Genomic DNA, 24,889 nt, shown 5'->3' with positions numbered 1-24,889 from the left:
CCCTCCAGCACCTATCCGTGACAGCCGGGTAAATGCGATGAAGTCGAGCCGGGACCATGTACCATTGCGTGAGGGTTTTTAAATGCGCCTCCCTCAGGAGTATGGAGTGATTAAATTGCGTCATGTCCTTCCAAAGCGCTGACCATTCTTCGTCGGTGATATCCCTTCCTACCATCTCTTCCCATTGCTCCATGTATCGCGGTCTAGGGGAGAGGGCCGAACGAAGCAGCAGTTGGTAGAGAAAGGAGATGGCCCCCTTCATGGTGGATGTCTTCAGGAGGAAGGCCTCAAAGTCGGACGGAGGTCTCGTCGCAGCCTCCCGTACACCCGGTGACGTGGCCCAGTGGAGCAGTTGTAAATGCCTGTATTGTTCCACCGGCTGCACCTGGTAGTCCCGCATGCAGTTCCCAAACGTCAGGGGGTCAGGGCCGTGGAACAGGTGGAGGAGCGCACGGCACCCCCCCTCCCTCCATGCGTCAAAGGGGCCCTCGGTGAGTGCCGGCGGAAACTCCGGATTGAAATGCAATGGAGTGAACGGGGACGGAAAGGTCGTCCATCTCTCATCACCCGCCAGGGTATCCCAGACTTTCAGCGTAGTCCCCGTGGGGGTACTAATATACGCGTTTGCTGGGCGGTCCCGCTTCGGCTTCCAAGCCAGATCCCAGATTGACCGGCCCGCCACACTTCGGTCCATATGTAACCAGTGTTTGTCGGAGAATTGCTGTGACCATTCCACCATGACCCTAAGTTGGGCCGCTTTGTAATAGAGGTGGAAATCCGGAAGGCCGACCCCCCCGTCAGTCCGCAGCCGTCGCAGGAGTGCAAACGAAAGTCGCGCCCGACCACCCTGCCAGACAAATTTCAAAATCATCGATTTAAGGTGGCTAAAAAAGGAGGAGCTCAGTGGGATCGGCAGGGCCTGGAACAGGTACAGATACTTGGGGAGAAGGACCATTTTGATAGCGTGCACCCGACCCAACCAGGATAGGAATTTTGGTTTCCATTTCTCCAGTTCTGCACGCGACTTGGCCAGGAGAGGCGGGAAGTTGGCCGCGAACAAGCCGCCCACCGTAGGGGTGAGGTGAACTCCCAAGTACAGAACGGAGCCCGAGGCCCAGGCCAGAGACGTCGTCGCTCTCACCTGTGCCACCTCGGCCTGAGATAGAGTCAGGTTCAGGACATAAGACTTGCCGTAATTAACTTTGAAGCCAGCCACTGCTTCAAATTCCAGCAAGATATCTCGAACACACGGAAGAGAGTTAGCAGGGTCGGCCACTGAAAGCAAAACGTCATCCGCAAAAAGGGAGATCTTGTGCTGTTCCCCCGTGAATGGGATGCCCTTTACCCCCTCATGCTCCCGGACCGCCAACGCCAGAGGCTCAATGCTGAGCGCAAACAACAAGGGTGAGAGGGGGCACCCTTGTCTGGTGCCCCGTGAGTGCCGGAAGAAGGCCGACAGGTGGCCGTTCACTGCCACCCTCGAGCGTGGGCTGCAGAAGTTGGCTCTCACCATAGCGATGAATCCGTCGGAGAAACCAAACGCCTGTAATGTGTGGAATAGAAAGCCCCAGTCCACTCGGTCGAAGGCCTTCTCCGCGTCCAGACCCACCAAGACCGCCGGGATGCGGAACTTGTCCGCTTTCTCGATAAGGTGGATCACCCTCCGAGTATTGTCGTGCGTCTGGCGGCCTTTGATGAAGCCGGACTGATCTGCGTGGATAATCGTCGGTAGCAGATCCTGGAGGCGGCTCGCCAAAATCGCAGAGTATAGCTTCGCGTCGATATTGAGTAAGGCTATGGGGCGGTATGAGGCACACTGCTCCGGATCTTTCCCCGGCTTCGGCAGGACTGTAATCACTGCCTCTGCGAGGGTCCCGGAATTCACCCCAGGTCCAACCATGTCATTAAAGAGGACGACCAGGAAGTCACACACCTCAGTCGCATAGGTCTGATAGAAAACCGCAGTGAACCCATCGGGCCCGGGGGCCTTGTGCAATTTCAAGTTCTTAATGGCAGAGAGGACCTCCTCCCTCGTGATCGGAGCGTCGAGTAAGTCATTCCAGGCCCCGGAGACCTGCGGAAACGATAAGCGCTGCAGGAACTCCCGCTGCTTAGCTGCATCCAGCTCCTCTCCCCTGTATAAAGCAGCATAGAAGCGGCCAAAGACGTCCGCCTTCGCCCCGTCACAATGGTGGAGCGCTCCCGCGGAGTCTCTAATCCCACCTATGTACTCACGCTCCCTCTTGTCCCTCAGTTGTCGGGCCAAGTGTCTGCCAATCTTGTTACTACTGAAGTAAGAATGCCGTCCCAGCCGTAGGAGGGTGAGCTCGGCCCTGTTCGTATAGTGTGCCTTCAGCTTGCCCCTCACCGCTGTTAGGGGACGCAGGGTTATTCTCGAGGGGTTAGCTTTATGTGCCCTCTCAAGTGTGAGCACCTCGGCCTCTAGCGCCTCCCTCTCCTTCCTACGTAGAGCGTTCAATTGCGAATTGAGGCCCAAGCATGTCCCCCTGATCGTCGCCTTGAAGGCGTCTCACGTGGTCATCAGAGAAGTGTCCGACGGGGGATTGCAATCGAAAAATTCACGTATGGCCAAACGCAAAGCTTGATTGGATACCTCGTCCCTGACCACCGATGCAGGGAAGTACCACTTCCGGTTCGCGGTGTCGGGTGGCGACCAACGGAGCGTGAGCACCATGAGGCTGTGGTCCGATACAGATATCGGGAGAATGGCGGCATCTAGAATGTTCCCTCTAAGAGACTGACTAAGGAAGATGTGATCCAAACGGGAGTAGGAGTGGTGCACATGGGAAAAGAACGTATAGTCCTTCACATCGGGGTGACAAAACCGCCATCCATCTATTAGACCCAGCTCCCCCACCCCATTCTGCGTAGAATCAGAAAAGACCCCCGTGTCCGCCCGCCGCCCCCCCGAGCTGGAAAGCCAATTTTTAAAGAAAAAACGATGTTTTGGGCAGGCTATTTCAGATGGTGTTAGCTAATTTCCTATTGTTTTCTTTCGAAAGAACCACGTTTTAAAATCAAAAATGTCACTACATGAAGAAAAGTAACAATAACACTTTTTATGAACAGAAACCCTTTGATAGGAAAAAATAAAGCAAAGAATGGCGATGGATCTAGATAGGCTGTAGCCAACAGAAGCTGGAAAGCTGTTTTAATCATGCCCTCCCAGTGACAGAATAGTTTTTTGCTGGCAACTGGTGAAATATGTTGCAGCACAGTGTGTTTTTTGATTTGAAAACTATTCCCCACCTTACAAAAACAAACTTCAGTTGTTATCTTTTGGGATTGTTACTTTTTTTTGTTTCATCAAAAGATTTTTAATTTTTACAAGTGAATGCCACCGTATGTTTGCAGCGCACCCTTCGTGTGGAAGGAAAGACAGATAGTTCCTCTCAATGTGTATAGTGTTTGTCTGCTAAAATCTCATCAACTTGAAGGATGTCTTTCTGTAAAAATGTCCAGGACGACTCCGAAGGACGAAAGTTAGATTACAGTTCCTTTAGGGAGACCATAGGAATTTGCCTCAGGAAGATCTTATGAGCATGTACAGAGTGGGTTCCTCCATGATAGCTTACTCTGCCACCTCAAACTCCCCGAGAGGGGTAGCCATAGAGAGAACTCAGTTTGAAGACGTTCCTGGTCTACATCTCGATCCAAGGAAAATGACACAGAAATGCTCTTTGATGCCAAAGTACTTGACGGAGAAACAACTTTCAACACCAAAGAGAACAATATCCAATAGAGTATTACACCTTTCAGCAGAGCTGGTACTAAACTGAAGGGAAAAGTCCTTGAGACATTGGACTCTGTGTACTCTAGGTTGTACTTGATCCAGATTCCAGGGCAAAACCTGTAGTGGACAACACTTTCCTATGGAATATTTTTGGATAGAGCAGTTTATTTTTCTGATTTTCTCTTTTTTTTATAGGATTGGGCTTGCTACTGTATTTATTTCCTACGGCTATCAATGCAGATCCCCAGGAGGAGAAGGAATGGTTACCTAACTGTAATGCTAGTTGTTTTTCAGGGGAATTGTCATTAAAGTCATAAGCGCCCTCACCCCTCCTGGAGAACATACAAGGAAATTAACTTCTAATCTCTCAGGTTCCTTGATCCCTTTACAGAGAAAACTGACGTAACTAGTAGGGCAAGCTGGGATATTGTTAGAGTGCTCTTCATTAGAATAGAAATGCCATCTTTCCAGCCCTTGTCGGCTGCAGCCTGTCTACCTACATTGCCCTTCCTTTCGGTCTTTGGTCCTTTAGAAAAGATTTGTGAGTTTTCTTGTCACTTTTCTCTGTGTACTTACATTTTTGATTTTAAGGTTGGATTCTTTTAATAAGTAATATAAACAAAACTTGGCTGCATGAGTCTGTTTAAAACTTTATTTTGTGTTTAGAAATGTACTTTTCGAATGAAAAATGAGATATATATATATTTTTTGCAAATCTGTTTTTTATTTTCATTAATAACTTTGGCAGAATAGTCAGGTTGTACATAATTACATATTACAGTTAGCAAACATAACCACAGCAGCAAATCACGTTTGATGTCTTCACCTATCTGTCTGATCACAATCAATTCACCAGGCACTCCCATCATGATCTGTCCTAATACATATATTATTGCTTATCTTCTGAACTTTCTTCATCACAATCTGGTGGTGGCTCACATATATCCCCCTGGTACCTATTCCACGCCCCATATATCTTGTTCCATTTCTGGGGGCATCCTTGATTGATAAATACCGTCCTTTCGGCCATCGTGGCCAAGTCCATGTCTGCACACCGTGCCGCCAATGACGTCAACTCCGCCGCACCTCATTTCTGCCCTATTTAACATTTAGCCATCATCAGCCCCATTGTGGCCCATGTTTGCGCCAGACACGTAAGATCATTGGGTTCCCATACATTTAGCACGCACCTGCGCGGTTCTGGAACTAATGATACCCCCTTCGTCTGCGACACCGTTCTCAGTATCTTTTTCCAGTAATCAGCTATCTTGGGGCAGTGCCACATTGTGTGGAAAAATGTCCCTTCCTCCCCACACTCTCTAAGACAGTATGGATGCTGTGCTTTGCCCATCTTGTACAAAGTGCATCTAGTGTGATATGTGCGTTGTAGTATCTTGAGCTGTTCTAGTCTGAGACGTGAGGGTATACCCACCTCTTTGGGTGAAGCCAATGCCTCCTGCCACTCCGTTTCATCTAGATCTCCTACGTCACCCATCCACTTTTCTCTTAGAGAGGTTGTAGGGTCTGGTAGATTGTTGATTAATTTACGATAAGTGAAAGATGTGGCTCGCGTTTGCATATAGTACGTCAGCAGTCTATCCTCCAGCGGGGAGGCCTCAGGCACCTCCGTGTCCTGCGGCAGAGCTGCAAACAGTGCATGTCTTATCTGTGCATAACGGAAAGCTTCAGACGGTGCAAGCTCGTACTGTCGCCGAAGTTGTTCAAACGGGATCACAGTCCCATTGTCCCACAGGTCGCCCACTGTGGAGATGCCTATGGTGTCCCATTGCTCAAAGCCCTTGCTGTTCCTAAGGTGTCCCAGTCGTTTAGTATCCCAGAGCGGAGTAAGTCGGGTAATGACTCCCTTCCATACCAACCGTGTCTGTGCTGTGTGCCATATCGTGACTGTGTACTTCGTGGGTCCTATTAGCTTTAAGACCTGACCTTTATTATAGAGGGCTGATAGTATATTTCCTGTACCCAGCTGAAACCTGTCTGCCCTATATGGTGGGTCAGCCTGGGAGGCATGTATCCATTGGTTAATGACTTTTAGATGTGCAGCCCAATAATATAACTGGATGTTAGGGAGTGCCACCCCGCAGTCGTACCATCCCCGGTTCAGCTTCACCTGTGCAATACGTGCTGGCTTATTGCCCCATAGCAGCGTGGATACCTGTGCCGCAATTCGCTTAAAGTATTTTAGAGGTACAGCAAGTGACGTGTTCTCAAGAGCATATAGGAATCTGGGCAGCGCCATCATTTGGAACAGCGCTGCCTTCCCCAACAGTGTCAATGGAAGTGATTCCCAGTGTGTTACATCCCTCTTCAGACGCTCCAACGGGGCGTCTAGTTTTTGGAGAAAAACTCATCAGGGCTAGTCGTGACATGAATGCCCAAATATTTAAATGAGTCATGTGAGATTAAGAGCGGACAACCAGCGGGAGGTGTGGTGGGGGGCCATGAAGTATGTACATAACAGATTTGGACCAGTTGATAGTGTATCCGGATATCTTTCCAAAGCTTTCACAGATCTTAAGGAGTACCTGTATGGAGTGTCTGGGGTTAGTCAAATACACTAATATATCGTCCGTGTAAAGGGAGATGCAGTCCTCCCACCCATCCGTCCACTGAAGGCCCCGTATTATTGGGTCCCTTCTGATCCATGCCGCCAAGGGCTCCAACGCCAAAGCAAAAAGTATCGGCGACAGGGGGCACCCCTGGCGCGTCCCTCTAGCAAGTGGGATATTGTCAGAGATGTGTCCGTTGGCCGTAACATATGCCAGAGGTTTGGTGTACAAAAGGCGAACCCATGCACAAAATTTGGGGCCGAAGCCCAGATGGTGAAGGACCGCGAATAGGAAATTCCACTCGACCATGTCAAACGCCATCCTTGCGTCTAGGGAGATCACAACTGCTGGTTCCTGCAGGTATGGAATTCTAGCCATCACCCCATGTAGGTGTCTGAGGTTCAGTGCAGTGTTTCTGCCCGGCATAAAACCAGACTGATCTGGATGGATTAGATGCATGAGGTGTGGTGCCAGCCTAATCGCCAACAACTTTGCAAGTATTTTGACTTCTGCATTGATCAATGAGATTGGACGGTAAGAGGTGCAGTCAGTCGTAGGCTACCCAGGTTTAAGAATTGCCACGATAGTAGCTAACCGTTGGTCAAGTGGCAGGTCCCCTCTCTCCAGGCTGTCGGTGTACACTCGCAGTAAATGTGGGCTAGTAATTTCCGCCGTTTTCTTGTATAATTCAATCGGTACCCTATTTGGTCCGATTGCTTTGCCTGATTGTAGTTAGCTGATCGCCGTTTGCAGTTCCTCTACCGTGAGATCTGCCTTGAGCTCGAGGGCTGCCTCCGGGGTAAGCTTGGGCATTACTATGTCTTTAATGGAGGCCATCGCTTCCTCCTCCGTCATCACAGATGCTGAGGTACAGACTTTCTGAAAATGTCCTGCCAGTGTACGTACTATTACCCGTGGATCTGCTGTCATCTGCCCATCCTCTGTCTGTATCTGTGCTATTCCCTTGGTGCCCCGTTCCCTCTTGTCTAGCCAGGCCAGGAGCTTTCCAGCTTTGTCCCCTACATTGTATATTTTATGTTTGGTGGCCGTGAGGTTCGATTTCGTCTCTTCTCTCAAATGGTCTCTGTACTGTTGTAGTTTAAGTGGATGCTGGCGTGGGGGCATGCAATTCTAGCTCTAGGTCTAGTAGTTATTTCTGCTTCTCTCGCTTGTACCCTACAATAGAAACTATAGCTTGTCCCCTAATGACGGTCTTGTAAGCCTCCCATACAATTGATGGAGAGCTAACTGATGGAGTATTTTCTACAAAGTAGTGTTTTGTGGCTTTGAGGATCTCTTTCCGAACTTTCGGGACCTGCAAGTAGCCCGGGTAGATAGGATAGGCCCGCCTACGGGTCTCGTGGTGATATGAAAAGGTTAACATTATCGGCGAGTGGTCTGAAACACCTCTGGGCTTTATCGTTATTTCGTCGACACTCTGAAGACCGTCACTGAGGTCAGGAAGTAATCTATTCTAGATAAGCTGTTATGGGCGTGTGAGTGAAAAGTATATTGTCGTGTCGTGGGGTGGTGGTGCCTCCAGATATCAGTAAGCCCAAGCGCCTCTATGAAACTCTGCAGGCGGGAGACCCCGGGCGTCTGTGTCCTTACTGGGTACCTGTCTAGGTTGTTATCCATAGTGGCATTAAAATCCCCCCCAATTAGATCGTCCCCCTCCGGTAGAGTAAGCAGAAACTTGCCAAGGGCTGGGAGCGCTATCGCATGCAGGGCAGGGGGGACGTATACAGAAACCACATTGACCGGTTTGCCCTCCCCTTGACCCAGGAGGGCTGCAAACCTCCCCTGATCATCCTTTTTCGTTTGATGTACTATGAAGGAGCAGTGTTTCCGCATCAAAATGCCTACACCCCTGGAGCCTGACGAGAATTCCGAATGAACAACCATCTTGTATTCCCACCTATCCAGTGTCCTACAGGCAGTGCCAGTGAGGTGTGTTTCCTGCAGGAGAGGCAACGTTGGGGCGTAACGCTTTAGAGCCTGCAGCACTAGGCCCGTAAGTAACGTTAGGGGGCAACCTGAGTGTTAGGGGGCAACTCTGAAGTGTGCTCAGCTGGGATTAGTGTCGCCATATGCGCGGTAGCCATAGGAAGCAAATATTGACTTGCCCGTGTATTGTGCACGTATGTCTACTCGTGGGTATGCTGCCAACCTTTGACTGCCTTTGTAAACTAAAACCATGAACATCGAAAACCCCCGTGTACCAACCCATTCTCCCGCCCTAGCCTCCCTGCCCGACGGACTCAGAACTGCCCGCCTCCCCAACTTAGCAGAGTGCTCGATCCCAACCCCAAAAAGTACTTGTGTGAAGGGGTAAGAAGTCCAAGGAGAGGCGTAGTCCTTCCCTTCCCCCCAAAGACTGCTGCAGCTTAGCGTCCAAAGCAGGCGCCATTGCACTATATTCCAGGTACGTGTCTTCACACTGCGGTTGTCTTTCAAAACCAAAGTTCTCTCTTAACTTTGTTCTTCAGCTTCATTCTGTTGTAGTTGTTCTTCCGCAGCCCGTAGTTGTTCTTGGTCTTCAGTTTCCTCAGCTATGCCACGGCGGTGTTGGCTTCTGTCCCTGCGCTTTACCCACCTACTTGTCGCCAGCCCTCGAGCCAGTCGTGCGTCTCCTCAGGTGTGTCAAAACACCATGTCTTGCCATCTGCCACAACTCTCAGTTCTGCCTGGAAAAACATTGAGTAAGGCAAGTCTTTGGCTCTCAGTTCTTTTTTGACCTCCATGAAGCTCCGGCGGCGCCTAGAGACCGCCATTGTATAGTCCGGAAAGAAAGACACAGTTGCGTTCTGGATTCGGATCGGGGGTGCGACTCTGGCGGTTTGTAATATAGTGCCCCTATCTAAGAAGTTGAAAATACGGGCAAGTACAGGTGTACGGGGGGCCCCGGGTTTGGGCTTCCCCCCCGGGAACTCTGTGGGTTCTTTCGACTGAAAAGAAGGCTGATAAGCCCCTGGGTTGGAGCCGTGATTTTATGAGATCCTCAACATATAGGCCCATTGCCGGGCTCCCTTCGCTTTCAGGGATTCCAGTAATTCGGACATTATTTCTGCGGGAGCGCCCTTCCTGGTCGTCCAGTTTTGCCACCATCAGTTTGTTCTCTGCCTCCAGCCGAGTTACTGTTTTCTGCAGGGTTGCTGTATCTTTCACTAGAGCTTTGGTGACTTGTTTTACTTCAGAGACCCTGGCCGTAATTTTTTGGAAGTCCGCCCTTAAGAAAGAGACATCTGTTGATATTGTCCCCACTGTTGCTTGGACACTGGTAAGGGCTACCATTATATCCTCCAAGGTCACTTTTTGTGCGCCCTCTCCCCCCGTGGGCTTGTCCGTCGGCTCCCTTCGCTCAGGCAGTGGCGGGAAGTCCTTTCCGTATGCATATTTATCTAACTTTTGCTGGGTGGCCGAAGTCCGTGGGCCCCTGCCCGCCATCTTTCCCCTTAACTGTTGGTGCACCCCGCTACAGGCCGTTGCTTACCACAGAGATTCTCGTTCCACACGGCCTGCTGGCGTTCTCAGGGCGCCTCTTGATGATGTGGTGTCACCACCGGTGGGTTAACGGGGGGGGGGGTCATTGTTCGGCCAGTACCTCTGCGGTCCTGCACGTTGTCAGCTTTGTGCCCCTAACATAGTGCAGATGCCGTCTGTATTTCAATTTGGCGTCGCAATGCGGCCATTGGGCGCGGATAACTGGGTCTCACCGCCCCCACCTTCCAGTCAGGATCCCAGACAGCGATATGGGGGGTGGGGGAGGGGGGTTTGCACTGGGCCCCTCGCCTGGTGCGGTACGATTGTGTGCTTTTCCCACTGCGATGGGGGACCCCTTTGTCTCCGGCACTATCCAAAGTGCGGGTCTGCCAAGTAATTGAGTCCCCGGCTTCCCCTCTGTGGGCAGGCCTCACCTCGTGTCTGCTCTCCTTGGGGTCCAGATCGCGGGCCGATGATCAGCTATGGCCGCATCCCCACACGGGTCGTCTCCGCTCCAATGCCCCATTCAGCCCGTCGCCCAGGGTGCCTCTTGTGTCGGTGCTATTTGGTGCCGTATGGTCCCACCACTCCTGTGGGCACCGGTGTTGAAACCCAGGGGGGGTGGCGGCGGACGGGATCGGGAGCTCCTCCGGTGTCGTTGATCTCGGGTCGCTCACGCTAGCTCTCGCGCCCCCGCTGCCGCAGCGCCCTGCCATCCAAGTGTCCGCCAATCGAGTCCCCGGCTTCAGACGGGTCCGTAGGCCGCCGCAGTCCTCACTCGACTAACACGCCTTCCCAGCTTCAGAATATGACTGGAGTTGTACCTGCAGACGTCGCTCGCCTCCGAACACCAGCGAGAGCCCCTGGAGCATAATTTTGCGACAGATAAGTTAGCAGATTGATGCGGAATGCTACTGCTTCCCCGGAGCTCTTCTAAGCAGCAGCCATCTTGCTCGGCTGCTAGCCACGCCCCTCCGATGTATATATTTTTTAATAAGTTCAGTGACATGAGATGTGGGTTGGACCATTGAGTGATTAGGTCTTTGTAGTGAGGAGGGGAAGTAGAACTGCAGGGAAGTAAGTGTTCCTTACGCAATATTTCAAATTGTAGCCCTCATTCATATGTTTGCAATAAACGACGTTTCGAAGTATGAAGAGTCATTACCAGGAAAAACAATGTGTAAGGCACATGTTATCTTCTTACTTCATCGACTTTATTGAACTCCTCTACGTGAAGCTCTGATACATATAAGGCCATTCATTAGGTCATCAGGGATACTGCATTAAACATCCCTTGTCATTATCTACACAGGAATGTATTTAGAAAAGTGTCCACCGTTGATCCAAATTTGCATCTATCACACAATCAATATATTTAATTCCTCTGCGATCACCTTCACAAGGCTGGCCTTCTTCAAAATAACCTATGCTGGTGATGTGAATAGTCAGACGGTACAGTCAAACAATTCTTTGGTAAAATATTGCCAAATATAGGGTGGATGTATTAAGAGCCATTATCAACCATGTTGCTCTTAGCTCTATTCTACTTTTGAAAGAGCTGTTTCTCGAAACTCTGGATGACCATCTAGCCTCAAAAATATTTAAATGAGACTATTTGACATTATTACAGCAATTGCTCTTAAGACAATCACAGCTAGATGGAAGAACTACTATCCCATAACATATTCCTGTTGGAGGAACCCTAGTCAGACTCACAGAATCAAAGACAAAATTTCAGACTTTTTACTCTTACTATTAATGACATCCCACCTACTTAAGCATATCACCAACTAAAGTAAGAATACGTACACCAGTAACCACTGCAAGGTCTTAGAAGTTAGGAAACCACTGCAATGGCAAACTCCTTCACAAAAGAAAATGCACAGTTTAGTCTTCTTCAGGATCTCTCTCATCACAGCTAATTTTCTTCGTTTTATTATCAAGCTCCACCAGCTCGTAACACATTCCAAACATGGACTCAATTTTGCTAAACCCGGCAGACAGACCAAGAGTAGTATCCTTTGACCATCTTCTCTTCTATTACAGCTGGTACAGAGCTAATTCCTGATTTCCTGAACATATCTCAACTTTTTTCAACAATATTGTTTTTTCCTTTTTGTTTGGAAACTTAGTAGAACTACTGACAGGCGGTTCTGCGTTTACACACCACTCAAGATGTCCCTGTTTTAGATCATCAGTCGAAGCGCCCAAGGATGCTTTTTATCCCTTCACACCTCTTCTGCCTTGAAGACTCTTTTTTCAAGTTGGAAAAGCTTGTTCCTGGTTTCCCGATTGAATTTAGAGTTAAACCCTATTTCCTGCCCCTTAGTACCAGCTTGATTGCTTCCCACACAGTGGTTGGGGAATCCACTGAGCCTTTTGTAAGAAATATTTAATCTGTCTGCACATTCTTTTCCATACTCTTACCTTGTCAAATACCAGGTGCTAACGCTCTACATACAATAAATGCTTGACTGTCCCCCTTGCTAATGAAACTTACACAGGGATGCGATGTGATATATCCTCTTGTGGTAACTACAAAACCCTTGACTCTGGCCATGTTGATTATTGAGATGAAAAAATGGTCTATCTAGGAGAAGGATTTGTGTGTGCCAGAGAAAAATGTATAGCCAAGCTGTAGTAATAGTAAATGTTTATTTCAGAAATTGCATTCCATAAAACATACACTCAATAAGAACATTTCATTTCACAATATAATACATCACTTTAAATATTTCAAATTTCAAATTTATTTATTATGATAACGGAACTCAAAAGAGATCCACATAAAAATTCATGAAGTCATACAACAAATTCCCATAAAAAATACAAAGGAAATATACATAGTATTAAGTAATCAATATAATGTTAAAAAGCATTTGAAGAAATAAAATAATTTAAAACAAAACATTTCATCAGGGGGATTAAGCATTGCTTCAATGAAATCAAAGGCAGTACGAATACCCAGTTGGAGGCACATAGGTCTTAGCCATTTACGTCTAAATGCCATAAGGGCCGGACAAACGAAGACAACATGGTACATATCCTGGGTATTAAGATTACAATGATTACAGACATCTGAACTACCATACCATTTGGACAGAAGGCAATTTAACGGGAGCAAATTATATCTTAACAGCAGCATAAATCGCCTAATTCCATGAGGAAGATTCCAGCATATGTATGGTTGGGGAGTTTTTATTTTACAAAATTTACCAATAGGGAACATTCCTCTCACCGCTTTACTTGTCCCACTATCAACTCTAAAGCTCAGCTCCCAAGAAGCGGATTTTAAAGATAACTTCAGTTGGGTGTCAGATAATGTAAAGAGACTTTGTTCGTCTAGCTGTAGTAGTGTAACAGCCTGTCGGAAATTCCTCACAATGGAGGAATGAGCATTAAAGGAACCCAACAGCTCACTTTTTATTAGATATCTCAATGTGCCAGGCATTCCTCTTGTAATTTTATAAACCCAACGCACCACACTCGCAGATGCCTGAGCCCGAGAGCCACGCAATCCAAATTCTCTTAAAGAGGACGTAGAATTTGCGGTATTGACAGAGGCTAAATTGCGTAATATTTTCCCTTCAGTAGAATCCAAAAAATTCCAGCATGCCATATCCACTATTTCTAATCCGTAGATTAGAGATGCAGGGATTTTTGCTCGGAAAACCTCGAGCAATATGGAAAAATGCCTTCTGCCAGTCGCTTTGTAAAGGGAAATAAGACTCTTCCCTTGAACGAAGGCTTTTCTGCTGTTATTCTCCGTGTGGGCTTTTTCACTAAGATTGTTCATGACAATCTTACCAAGGAAGGGATAAGATTTCACTACTTCTAATCTTTCACCCCCAATGGACCAATAATAATTTTCATATTTGGAATTTCTCTTTCTCTGAAAGCACATTATTTTACTCTTTGAGATATTTAGTTTTAAAAAGTGAGCCTTAGCGTAGGAGGACAGGGCTTGTAAGCGGTTATTCAAACCTTTTGGGGTGAGGTCCAAGATTAAAATATCATCTGCGTACATTAAGCACGCTATTGGAGCTCTCCCCAAAAGTGGAGCAATACCATTACTGGTTGATAGGATAGCTTTAGGGAGGTCGGCGATATATAGGGAAATCACTTTAAATAGACCCTTTTAGCATATAAAACTATAGAAAGAAAATACAATGTGGGAAATAGGAGTTAGTAGCATTCCATCTCAAAGCAGCACCCTCCCTCCAGGGGCTGCTATACTAAATAAAGTGCTATTGCAGGCACAGTATTATGGAGATACTCCATAGTTTTATATAATCCTTAAAACCAGCTATAAGAAAATACAATACAGATGCCATAAATCAAACAAACTATAATTTTATATTTCAAATGTATACTGGTGCACTTCATAAAATGCATCCTAATAACAAATTATATTTAAAAGAAAAGACTTACTTTAAACGAAAGGAAAATGCGCCTGGAGCTGGCAGGTATTTTCTGTGAGGCTAGGCAATTCATTCATTTCCTGGTTGGTCATAAAAGAGGGAACATCTACACTTAATATGTCCCGACGTGCTTGCCAATCGACCAGCTCATCCAGACTTAAAATGTTTGGCCTTTTTCTATCCTTATCAGCCCTACTGAAAATAGGTATTTACTTAATATAAGCACAGTGAAAGTAGATGTATCACCCTTCAACACCCCTAAAGCCTTGATATGCCTTCTAAAGACCAAGTGGTTACACAGTGGGTAAATCCATTTGCTTCTTGGCTTGTTACATGCGGGGCAAAAAACAAAACGTGGCTTATACTTTCTTTAGTTGACAGACATTACATTGTGCAGATATTAAATGCTGTAATGAGAGTCACTGTCGCCAGACATCACAATGTCCATCTGAAGTCATGAAACAGATAGGTGTGTTTAGCTGCTAGATTGTGCCATTTGTCTTGTCCATGAGGCCATTACATTTAACCCTATTTAGTATTAATCCTGACGGAACCTCAAGTAGTAGTGAGCCTATTCGCTGCAGGAAAGGTACTGGCAGCAGGGAAGCAGCTAATGTGTTCATAAACATTACAGTGTCCCCATACAGTGGGCCGGATATTACCATGTATCTTAGTAGCTTGTCTGGTCATGTGTAGACAACTTAATATGGGAATTGGTGTTTGAATATAATTGCTACCCCTGTAGAACCATATGCAAGGCCCAGTGGTATGCCGAGCCATAGCCGTGTGTGCAAAGGGGTTGGTAGTTATTTCCTAGCAAGTCCATATCCTAAATCTGTTTTGCAGTCTTTAGCACCACCATCCTTTTAAATTTATTTTAAAAAAACATTGATGTTCCAGGAAAGCTACTTCCTTTGGGGATGATCTGCCCCTTGTTTAGAGTTTGCCTATTCCCTACCACGCCTAGTGATAATGAAGGGGACTGTAGGATCTCTTGATATATCAAAAGTATTAGAACTAAAAAGTGAACTTAGGCACTGTGCATCATCCCTTCCCCCAAGTACTTCGAACAGTAATCATCGGCAGTAAACTGTAGGCTACCGTGCCGCCCCACTGCAGTATAGACTAGCTATCAGCGTATTGTTCTCCGGGCTCCTTTGCCATCCCCTTTACCAGGGCATTTAGACGGTAACAAAACTGATGGATAGAGAAAACCCCCACTTGGTGCGCAGAGCACATGATTGGATCGATTTGTAGCATACGGTATATCTAGGGATAGGTCTCCCAACCCATTTGAACACTTATGTACGTGGCCCAGGGATATCTGCATCTCAGAGGCATCCAAACTCCAAGTTCAGTCCTTCCCTCAGGGCTGCCATGGTTCCCCTGAGGTTTTTAATTCATCTCTGAATATTTTGAAGAGAGGAGATGTTGGAAATCTGCCCTATTTGTAGCATCATCCCAGATGTTTGCCTTCTGTAGCTGAACCTGTTTTGTTGGCATTAGTATTCTGCACACTTTACCCCTCCCAACCTGTGGTAAAGTATGTGATGTCTTTTCTTTAACCTTTTCGATGCATCGGCGGGCCCCCAGGCCGTCCAACGTCACAGTGGGTGTCATATTCGGCCGCACCCCGGTGGAATGTCTGCAGCGGCAAAGCGGTTAAATCTGGTAAATTAGCCATACACACGACTGGTACATTTAATTTACTTTTAAATCCCAAGCATACGGTTCTACACGCATCAAGGGCTACTAGTGAACTGTATAACCCAGTGTAACACCCACCAAAGTAGCTCATTAAGACTTGTCTCAGGCCTGCCATTGCAGACTGCAGTGCAGTTTTAAGGTGCCCTTTCGACCTGTTGCCAGGCCTAAACATTCCTTTTTAATACCTATAAGTGAATCCTAAGATAGGCCTGAAATGCTAATATGGTAGAGAGCATGATATTTAAAAAGTGGGATGTGTATGTTTAATGTCCTTTACATGTCCTGGATCCGAAAACCCGTCAAAGTCGTTTTTCACTGTGGCAAGTCTAGCCTTCCAGGGACTAAAACTGATTCATCTTATTCACATTTAATAATGGATTCATGCAGTTTGGGTGTGGCTAGAGAAATTCTTCTCCCATTCATTTTATTTGCAATTTAAAATCCTCTTTAATGGTAAAGTCGGATTTTAAAATATTGTTTTGGAAATGCAACTTTAAAAAAGTTTAAAAATAACAAGGTGATGGATGGAATGCTTGAATTAAACTCAGCCACCTGGGTTGCTTGTGTTCTGATTCAGGGAGGACCTGGCTTGGAAGTTCGGGTTGGATGTTCCTATTGAAGCAAGGTCAAGACTGATTTGCATATAGATGTGCAAAATAACTTGTGTAACATGTGCATTTCCCTGCCCAAAGTTTCTGAGACCTTTCTGTAAGCAGCCAGCTCCCCCTGGGCTACTAATGGCTCTCCCACTGGCAAATGTGTACCAGGGGCCTGTAAATTAAATACTACTAGTGGATGGTGGCACTCAGTGTGCCACCCACTAAAGTAGCTACCTAAAACATGGCCGAGGCCTGCCATTGCATCTTTCAGTGCAGTTTTAAACTGCCATTGCAATCTAGTAAATTAAACCTTTTGCCAGACCTAAGCGTTCCTTTTTAATACTTGTACGTCTAAGTCACCATTAAGGAAGGCCTTACATCCTCATAGGGCATGATGCATGGTATTTAAAAATGTTGGATGTATATCTTTAATATCCTTTACATGCTCTAGCAGTACAAATCCTCCAAAGTAGTTTTTCACTGTGGCAAGGCTAGCGTTGCATGCTCTTAACACGCGCTCACCTTATTAATAAGTGATAAATTCAGTTAGGGAGCAGCTACTGAAATATTTCTTTTAATTGGAATTTAAAATGTAATTTTCTTTAATAGTAAAGTCGGATTTTAAATTATTATTTTGGAAATGCCACTTTTCGAAGGTTTTATACAACAAAAATTGCCACCCCACTCATTCCATTAGCCCTTGATTATAGGCAACACATCAGCTTCAGTCGGATATGTTAGGTATTTTATTTACCTTTGTTTTCAAATCTTTTCATCAAAAAATCATAACTTCTCATGGCAGAGAAGGAACACTACACATATAACAAATAAATACATTAACAACAATACAGTATTTACAACGTGAACAAAATCACAAAGTGAATCATACAAAACAACTGTACCAATTTCAGGATGTTCAAAAAAAGGTGCAAGATAAATATGCAAACCTCAATGACCATAAATGAACGAAGTTTTTGAACAATATTCGACAGATTCACATTAACAAGGAGATGTCACATTACACAAATGTTGTAATTCTACAAACTCTCAGTGATCAAAAATTACGTCTCCTTTCATGCCGACGCGTTTCGAACTCCAAACAGTAGTTATGGGTTCTCTTCAGGGCCTGGTTGCTTTCTGTCTGTATGTGTGTGAAAGAAAGGTAACAGTATGTTAATGTCAGTATGTAACCTCCTTATTTCACACTGCTAGTGATGTACCACATTCAAAAGTGATAGTACCTTATTTGTCGCTGTAGTTCTCATATAGGATTTTGTGCATCAATGGGACTGTCGTCTGAAGGAAGTTAAATTAAAAAAATCAATTTCAAGCATCGTTCTATGCTAGCTAGCTCTGCTGTGACCTCATGTCAAAGCACTGCTGAACGTACCTTTCAGTGTTCACTTCCTTCAGACGACAGTCCCATTGATGCACAAAATCCTATATGAGAACTACAGCGACAAATAAGGTACTATCACTTTTGAATGTGGTACATCACTAGCAGTGTGAAATAAGGAGGTTACATACTGACATTCACATACTGTTACCTTTCTTGCACACACATACAGACAGAAAGCAACCAGGCCCTGAAGAGAACCCATAACTACTGTTTGGAGTTCGAAACGCGTCGGCATGAAAGGAGACGTAATTTTTGATCACTGAGAGTTTGTAGAATTACAACATTTGTGTAATGTGACATCTCCTTGTTAATGTGAATCTGTCGAATATTGTTCAAAAACTTCGTTCATTTATGGTCATTGAGGTTTGCATATTTATCTTGCACCTTTTTTTGAACATCCTGAAATTGGTACAGTTGTTTTGTATGATTCACTTTGTGATTTTGTTCACGTTGTAAATACTGTATTGTTGTTAATGTATTTATTTGTTATATGTGTAGTGTTCCTTCTCTGCCATGAGAAGTTATGATTTTTTGATGAAAAGATTTGAAAACAAAGGTAAATAAAATACCTAACATATCCGACTGAAGCTGATGTGTTGCCTATAATCAAGGGCTAATGGAATGGGTGGGGTGGCAATTTTTGTTGTATAAAACTATTTACAAGGTCCAGCCTTCCCCATTGAACAAGGACCTAACTCCTTCCTTCTTTAAAAACTTTTCGAAGGTTAGCATTTCCCTGCTTCACGTTTCTGGGGTCTTTCTGTAAGTGGCGTAATGCCCCTGTATTGTTAATGTCTCCCCCGCTTGGAAATATGTATTGAACTCAAAGTTGGAATCTCCAGCAGTCTTTGCTTACTACTCCTTGTTCTCCTGGACCACCAGGGGCGCAGATGGATTCAGTAATTTTCCTTGGTGCAGCAGGATACTCTGAGGCCAGTCTGATGAGCCTTTAGGGACAGTGTGCTAGAGAATACTACAGGATTTCATGGTGCCAGTGTGGAGCCTCTCTAGAGTGCCATATTGGCCTCCTTGGCCATGCCTCGACAAACATAATTGTATTAATAAGGCATTAATTTTCAGAGACTCTGTACAATCCAGATGAAGTTTTCGAACCCACCATATGTTCATCAAAAAATACTGTGTATAAGAGATTGTGGTCATATTTGGTTATCAATTTGCTCCTTCACCACCAGCCAGACTCCTTTTTGTGAGCCAAACAGTTGAACAATGGCAATTTCTCGACTTCATGTCTTAAGGACTTCTCAGCTTTCCTGTGTTTGTCCATTTGATTTCAATCAGAACTCTTCAGTAAGAAACATCCGTTATTTGTAGTTGCCTATCTCTTAATTCTAAATGATATGCTACTACCTGTCCACATAAGCTTCATAGCCAAAAATATGAAAAGCTTCTCCGCTGTAGTTACAGATAAAGGTTTCAAAAAGTGGTGGTGATACAGGGATTGCAGAATTGTTTCACAATGATTTCTGTTCTCTTTACAGAAGCATGCAGAATACTTCAGTTGCAATGTGAACAAAGGGAAGCTGAAACTCAGAGGTAGTTTATCCTGCTTCTTTTCATATATTGTCTACAGCAAATGCCACAAATAATACTTATAGGGACCGGGCCTGAAGGACAGAAAATTGATCCGGTATACAAAATATTTGTCGAAGTAAAGCAGGAAAATGTATATATATATATTTCATTTATGTTTATGACATATTTTCACCCTGAGACCTCTGCATTGTTAGGCATTCATTTTAGTAGTTTGTTGTGAGAGGAGTTTTCCCTTTTCCCACCCACTGCAAACTTTATCCATAGGATACAGAAGACCTAAAATCTTTGCAGTTGCTAAAAACTGGATTTTCTTATCCTGCTAAAAATATTTTAAAAAATAAATCAATTCTGCAAACAGTCTCTTGGAGAAAAAAAAACATACATTATGAGTGGTTTACCCTAGTTCTAATTAGGACGTTTTGCCTCGTCTGCTTGCTGCTGACCTTGACGCCTTTGATGGCATAATGTTAAATCTCATCATTGGTGGGCAGTAGTGGAAGTCAAAGACTGCCCTGGTAGGGCACTAAAGAATGGTGAGAGTGTAGTGGACCAGTCACATGGCGTGCATTGCTTTTAGGAATTTTACAGGGAATTTTATGAAGTGTGAATTTTGATGGATGTATGTACTAAGGGTGAGCAGAATATGGAGCTTGCAAAAAGTGAGACACCGGGGGGTCCCGATGTCTATGGTAACATTCTGCACACTTTCACATGAACCACTAGGTTCTCCTCAGGTGAATATATATGCCAAAATAATGATAATCCAAACTGTTTTCTTTGTATCAATATTCTCTGTTTATTCCTTCTTTCTTATTCACTTAAATTCTTTAGTTTTCCAACCAATCTTAGTTATCATCTCCCATTTACAGAATATGGAGCTCTCATTCAGTTTTGACCGGTATAGAGTTGCGTTGGTGGGATCTCCAGCTTACAATCCATACAGTTCAGAAGACCTTAAATCTTTACAGTGTCTACAAACAGCTTTTTCTGCTCCTGCTGAAAAGATTTTAAAAATTTGGTGGGAACTCCAGCTTACTACTGATTGTGGGTGGTTTGTATTCGTACAATACCTTCTGATGAGTGTCAAGAACCCACTAGCCTAAGTATCCGAAATTGCTGGAGTGACGACAGCCCAACCAATCTCCTCCATTCCTCGTAATCCCTCAATCTACATGGGAGGTCGGCGCTAGTAAAAGGGGCCCAACACAGAGAAATACGGGTGAGAACAAAAAGGGGGTAATCCTACCCACACTACACCTATACCACTCCTCTAATAATGACATGAAATACTGAGTAGTGATGGTTGAAACAAATCCTAAAAAAGAGATCTGAACTAATGCTTAGAGCCTCCATTACAAAACCGGAGGCTGGCTATGTACAGGGCATGAAGCGTGATGTGTAACAGTTCTTCCACCCAAAGGTCCGAACTACAGGGCGGGGTTTTGAAGGATGAAGGGCATACAATCTACATACAAGGGAAAGAGCATGCGCCTGATCTGCAGGTTCCCAGAACCTGTCCTCAGGGATATACTCCTCCCAATCAACAAAGTATTATAATCTGTCTTTTTATCTTCTGTAATCTAGAATGCATGAAACGCCTTATTCAACCTTTCCCTCTACTACTATAGGTGGAGTGGGCAGCTCTGTTCATGACGAGATATCATAGGATTTAAGGAGGGTAGTATGAAACACTGGATGTATCTGATGTTCTTTAGGTAGTTCTAGTTTAATAGCAACAGGGTTGATTACCTTGGAAATCCAATATAGTCCTATATAGCATGGCTGTAGTTTACAGAGCCCTGCCAATCGTAGATTTTTTTTAGGCCAGCCACACTTGTTCTCCTACTTAATAATGAGGTGCTGAACGCTAAATCTTCATCACTTCTTTGTATTGTTGCAACTCATTCTTGGCATTAGACCATATTTTTCCAAGGTTATCATGATGTGCTTTCACAGCTGAAACTGCTGTCAATGCTTGAGGAAAGGAAAAGCCTTAAGATGTTACCCAAACAAAAAATAGAAAGGTGAAACCTTAGTTGCAGAGTGTATACTGTTATTGTAGGCAGATTCTGCCAGTTGAAGTGCTTGAACCCAAGAACTGGAACTCATACTCAATAACCACAGTACGTGCTGTTCTAATGTCTGATTGGTTCTTTCTCTCTGTCTATCCATTTGGAGATGATAAGCAGAAGACAAATGATGGCCAACCAAACGGTTGTACAAACTCCAAGTCAAAAATTTGGCTTGGATTTAAAATCCTTGTCATAGAGCTGGCCCCCTCAAACTGCTAAACGTTTGTACGAAGAATTAAACCCTGTGTTTGTGTTTCTACTAATAAGTGCTTCTTATTTAAATCCTGGTCCTCCGGTATTATTTTGGACTTGCAAGGGCAAACTTGTTCAACTCGAATCCAAATCACTTATAATTCAGAATATACAAATTTCCATAATGTATTTCAAAATGTGGGTAGGTAGACAGACATTGCAGCTTTTAACAATATTTGTATACGTCCTGCGTAGATAGGAGACCCTAGCTGGGCGTTGCAGGGTTTTATATTTAAAGCCCTGCTTCGGGGGCAGGGCACTGCCAGGCAGTGCTGCCTCGGAAGTGTACGATCCGGCAAAGTAGGCTAGCATTGTTTTGGTTAAAGAATCTCCTGGCTGCATAGATGTAAACATACTATAAAGACTACAATGTCTTTATATTATGGTCTTTAAAAGAAAAGTGCTTCGCTGACCCTAAGAGACATGCTGACACCTGTAAGGCCTTAAAATGAAGAGAAATGCTGCATTTCTCCATTGGGAACTGCCTCCCTCTCCGGGGTTTAAAGAGAGATTACTTAAAAACATGCACGTTTGTAGCTGACTTCTTCAGCCTGATTTGACCTGTGAATGATCTGAGATTGCACACATTTCCCAAGTTACATCTGCAAAGGTAATGGATCACTTTGGGTGAAGTATGTGCAGGTCTGCTTTGGACATGGATACTGTTTTTGTAGAATGTTGTGCCCATCCTAATGTTTTACTTGCCTTGAAAGCAAATGTAAAGGCTCAATTTTGATCTAAATGCTGCCTTGGTCATCATTAGACTAACCTGTTCTGTAATAATATCAAAGAGGGAGCTGTTGCCAAACCAGGAGAATGCTAGCCAAAAGCATTTCTGACTACAAGAAGTAGTACTGCAGGAGTGCAATTTTACATACTCCTTTTTATGAATCAGCCCTGCAATGCCAACACCTTATCAGTAAAAGTTCAAATAGGTCAGTCCTATCTGTTTGTACTAATTGCATATACATATTCCCATTTTCTTACCATTTTAGATGTTTTGGGCCCAATGCACAAAGATATGTATATGAGTATGTAAATGCATGTGTTTTATGTAAAAGAGTACTGCTTCCTGTACTCACACATGTCTTTGTTATTTAGTCCCTCAGTCTTTAACTGCGATAAGTGAAGCAGACTTTTGCCCCATCACCTAGTAACCTATGAGGTATTAGCATGGGGTATATCATGCAATACTCCTAACTATTGAATTTCACGTTTCACAGGCAAAAGAAGCTGTCAGATGAATGCAAGCAGAGAATTGAGGTGCTCACTTCACAGATCCAGGAAGAAAAACTCAAACAGAGTAAGCAAAGGTACATAGACAAATGTTTTATGGTCAGACTATGTTCAGCTTTAGAATTTACTGGGGTGAATGTACGACATTGTTCTGCATTCTGTCCATCAACTGTTGTTTTTGCATTTGTCACCCCGAGTGGGACGGGTATGCTCAGACATGAGTTCCGTGCTCTCCACCCCACTGGAGTCAAGCTATCCTGGCTGAAGACGGCTGATAGCCAGAAACCGGTCCTAGGATGCTTGATTCCGGTCCAGGGAAGATATGGCTTGGCAGTTCGGGCTGGACTGTTCCCATGAGGCACAGGGTCTAGGCTGATTTGCATATGGCCATTTCTGAACTAGGCTGGTGTGGTGAGCAAAGAAAACGATGGATTTAGGCCCAGAACCCTGTACTGGGGTGAATGTATGACATTGTTCTGCATTCTGTCCATCAACTGTTGTTTTTGCAGCTTTAGAATTTAGGCAAGAGCTTGATGTCACCACTAAACATAACACATAAAGCATACCTTCCAGCATACAGAAGGGTTTTCCTCTTCAGGCACTGGCTATTGCATGGTATTTCACTGGATGTGCACATTTGTCAGTAGGCGGAGCTTGAAGCAGTGATGGGAACAAAAAAGTACTTCTCTTGTAGAGGATTTCCATTTATAGTCAGAAGCGCTAAATAGTCCAGCCCACGTGTGGGGACCCTGGAGCAGTTGTTAAATGGATCAGTTTCTAACTCCCTCCTTGGTTTTAGACAGCACCATCCAGGCTCCGCAAGAAATTCCACCCTCCAGAGCAGGATCCAGCTTTTCTTTGCACAAATCCCACACCAGAATCTGTGATTGTCGTGGCAGCAAAGAAACAACCCCCACTACCCCATCTTCTACGGTTTCTCCCGATAAAGAGAGCCAAAAGTTGGACTCTGTGGGTTGAAAGATGTGTGGCACAGTGACAACCTCCATTTAGGCAGCCAGCCACTGCCTGCGAGGCAGACATGACTGAGCACTGTGGGAGTCCATGAACAAGTTTGTTGATCATCTCCCTAGAGACAAGAGGGAAGACTTCAAGGAGATCATAAACGAGGGTTTAGTGGTCTTGATTGAGATAATTAGTGCTGCAGCAGACTCCTTCTTATTAGTAGCGCATGAGTACCGCCACAGTGTCTCTCTTTCAAGTCTCTCCTGGCTTCGCCTAACATCCCTCAGGCCAGAATCACAGCAGAGAATTTTGAACCTACAATTCTCTGGAACTACTCATTCTGGGGTCATGCCGATGAAGATATTACAAGGATGAAAGCAGAGATGGAAACTCTCAAAGCAGTCGGCCTAGAGAGACCCAGGGAACAGAGGAAATCTTTCTGGCCATGTCAATGCCGCTTCTATTCCCAGAGGGGTTAATCCTCTCAATGGTATCAGGGCCGCCAACAATGCGGTGCGCAGCAGCAGCACCAACGTCCCTATCAGTCATACCAACGACTGCAGCCTAAAGGGAGGTTTACTCAACAGCCTGCTCAAGGGTGCAACAGCCTTCTGCATTGAATCTCTGAATTCTGACTTCCCACTGTTCTGTTTCCCAATCCAGTGGGGGTAAGCATATGACATTACCTGGCAGAGTGGCAAAACATAACGCAAGCTGCCTGGGTGCTGAATATTGTTCGCAATGGATATTGTCTGCGGTTCATCCTCCACCAACAATACCTCTGCGGCCATCCAGCTACCATCCTGCTGGTACATGCAGAGGTCAACATCCTTTTACAAAAGTTGCCAGTGGAACTGGTTCCTCTCTAACAACGAGGAGCAG

At 45.1% G+C, this 24,889-nt stretch overlaps 1 protein-coding gene across 1 annotated transcript in view; it reads left to right on the top strand.

The window, feature by feature from the left end:
* SYCE1 (synaptonemal complex central element protein 1) overlaps nt 1-24,889 on the top strand; it is a 121,055-nt gene that overhangs the window by 70,255 nt on the left and 25,911 nt on the right. Inside the window, exons 6-7 of the mRNA XM_086940326.1 lie at nt 19,430-19,484; nt 23,032-23,121. Of these exons, the coding sequence (XP_086796452.1) occupies nt 19,430-19,484; nt 23,032-23,121 (145 nt within the window). The remainder of the gene's footprint in view (nt 1-19,429; nt 19,485-23,031; nt 23,122-24,889) is intronic.

Source organism: Lissotriton vulgaris, chromosome 10 (genome assembly GCF_964263255.1).
Source record: "Lissotriton vulgaris chromosome 10, aLisVul1.2, whole genome shotgun sequence".
Taxonomy (NCBI): domain Eukaryota; kingdom Metazoa; phylum Chordata; class Amphibia; order Caudata; family Salamandridae; genus Lissotriton; species Lissotriton vulgaris.
Note: the sequence above shows the minus strand (reverse complement) of the source record. Positions and strands in the feature narration are given on the sequence as shown.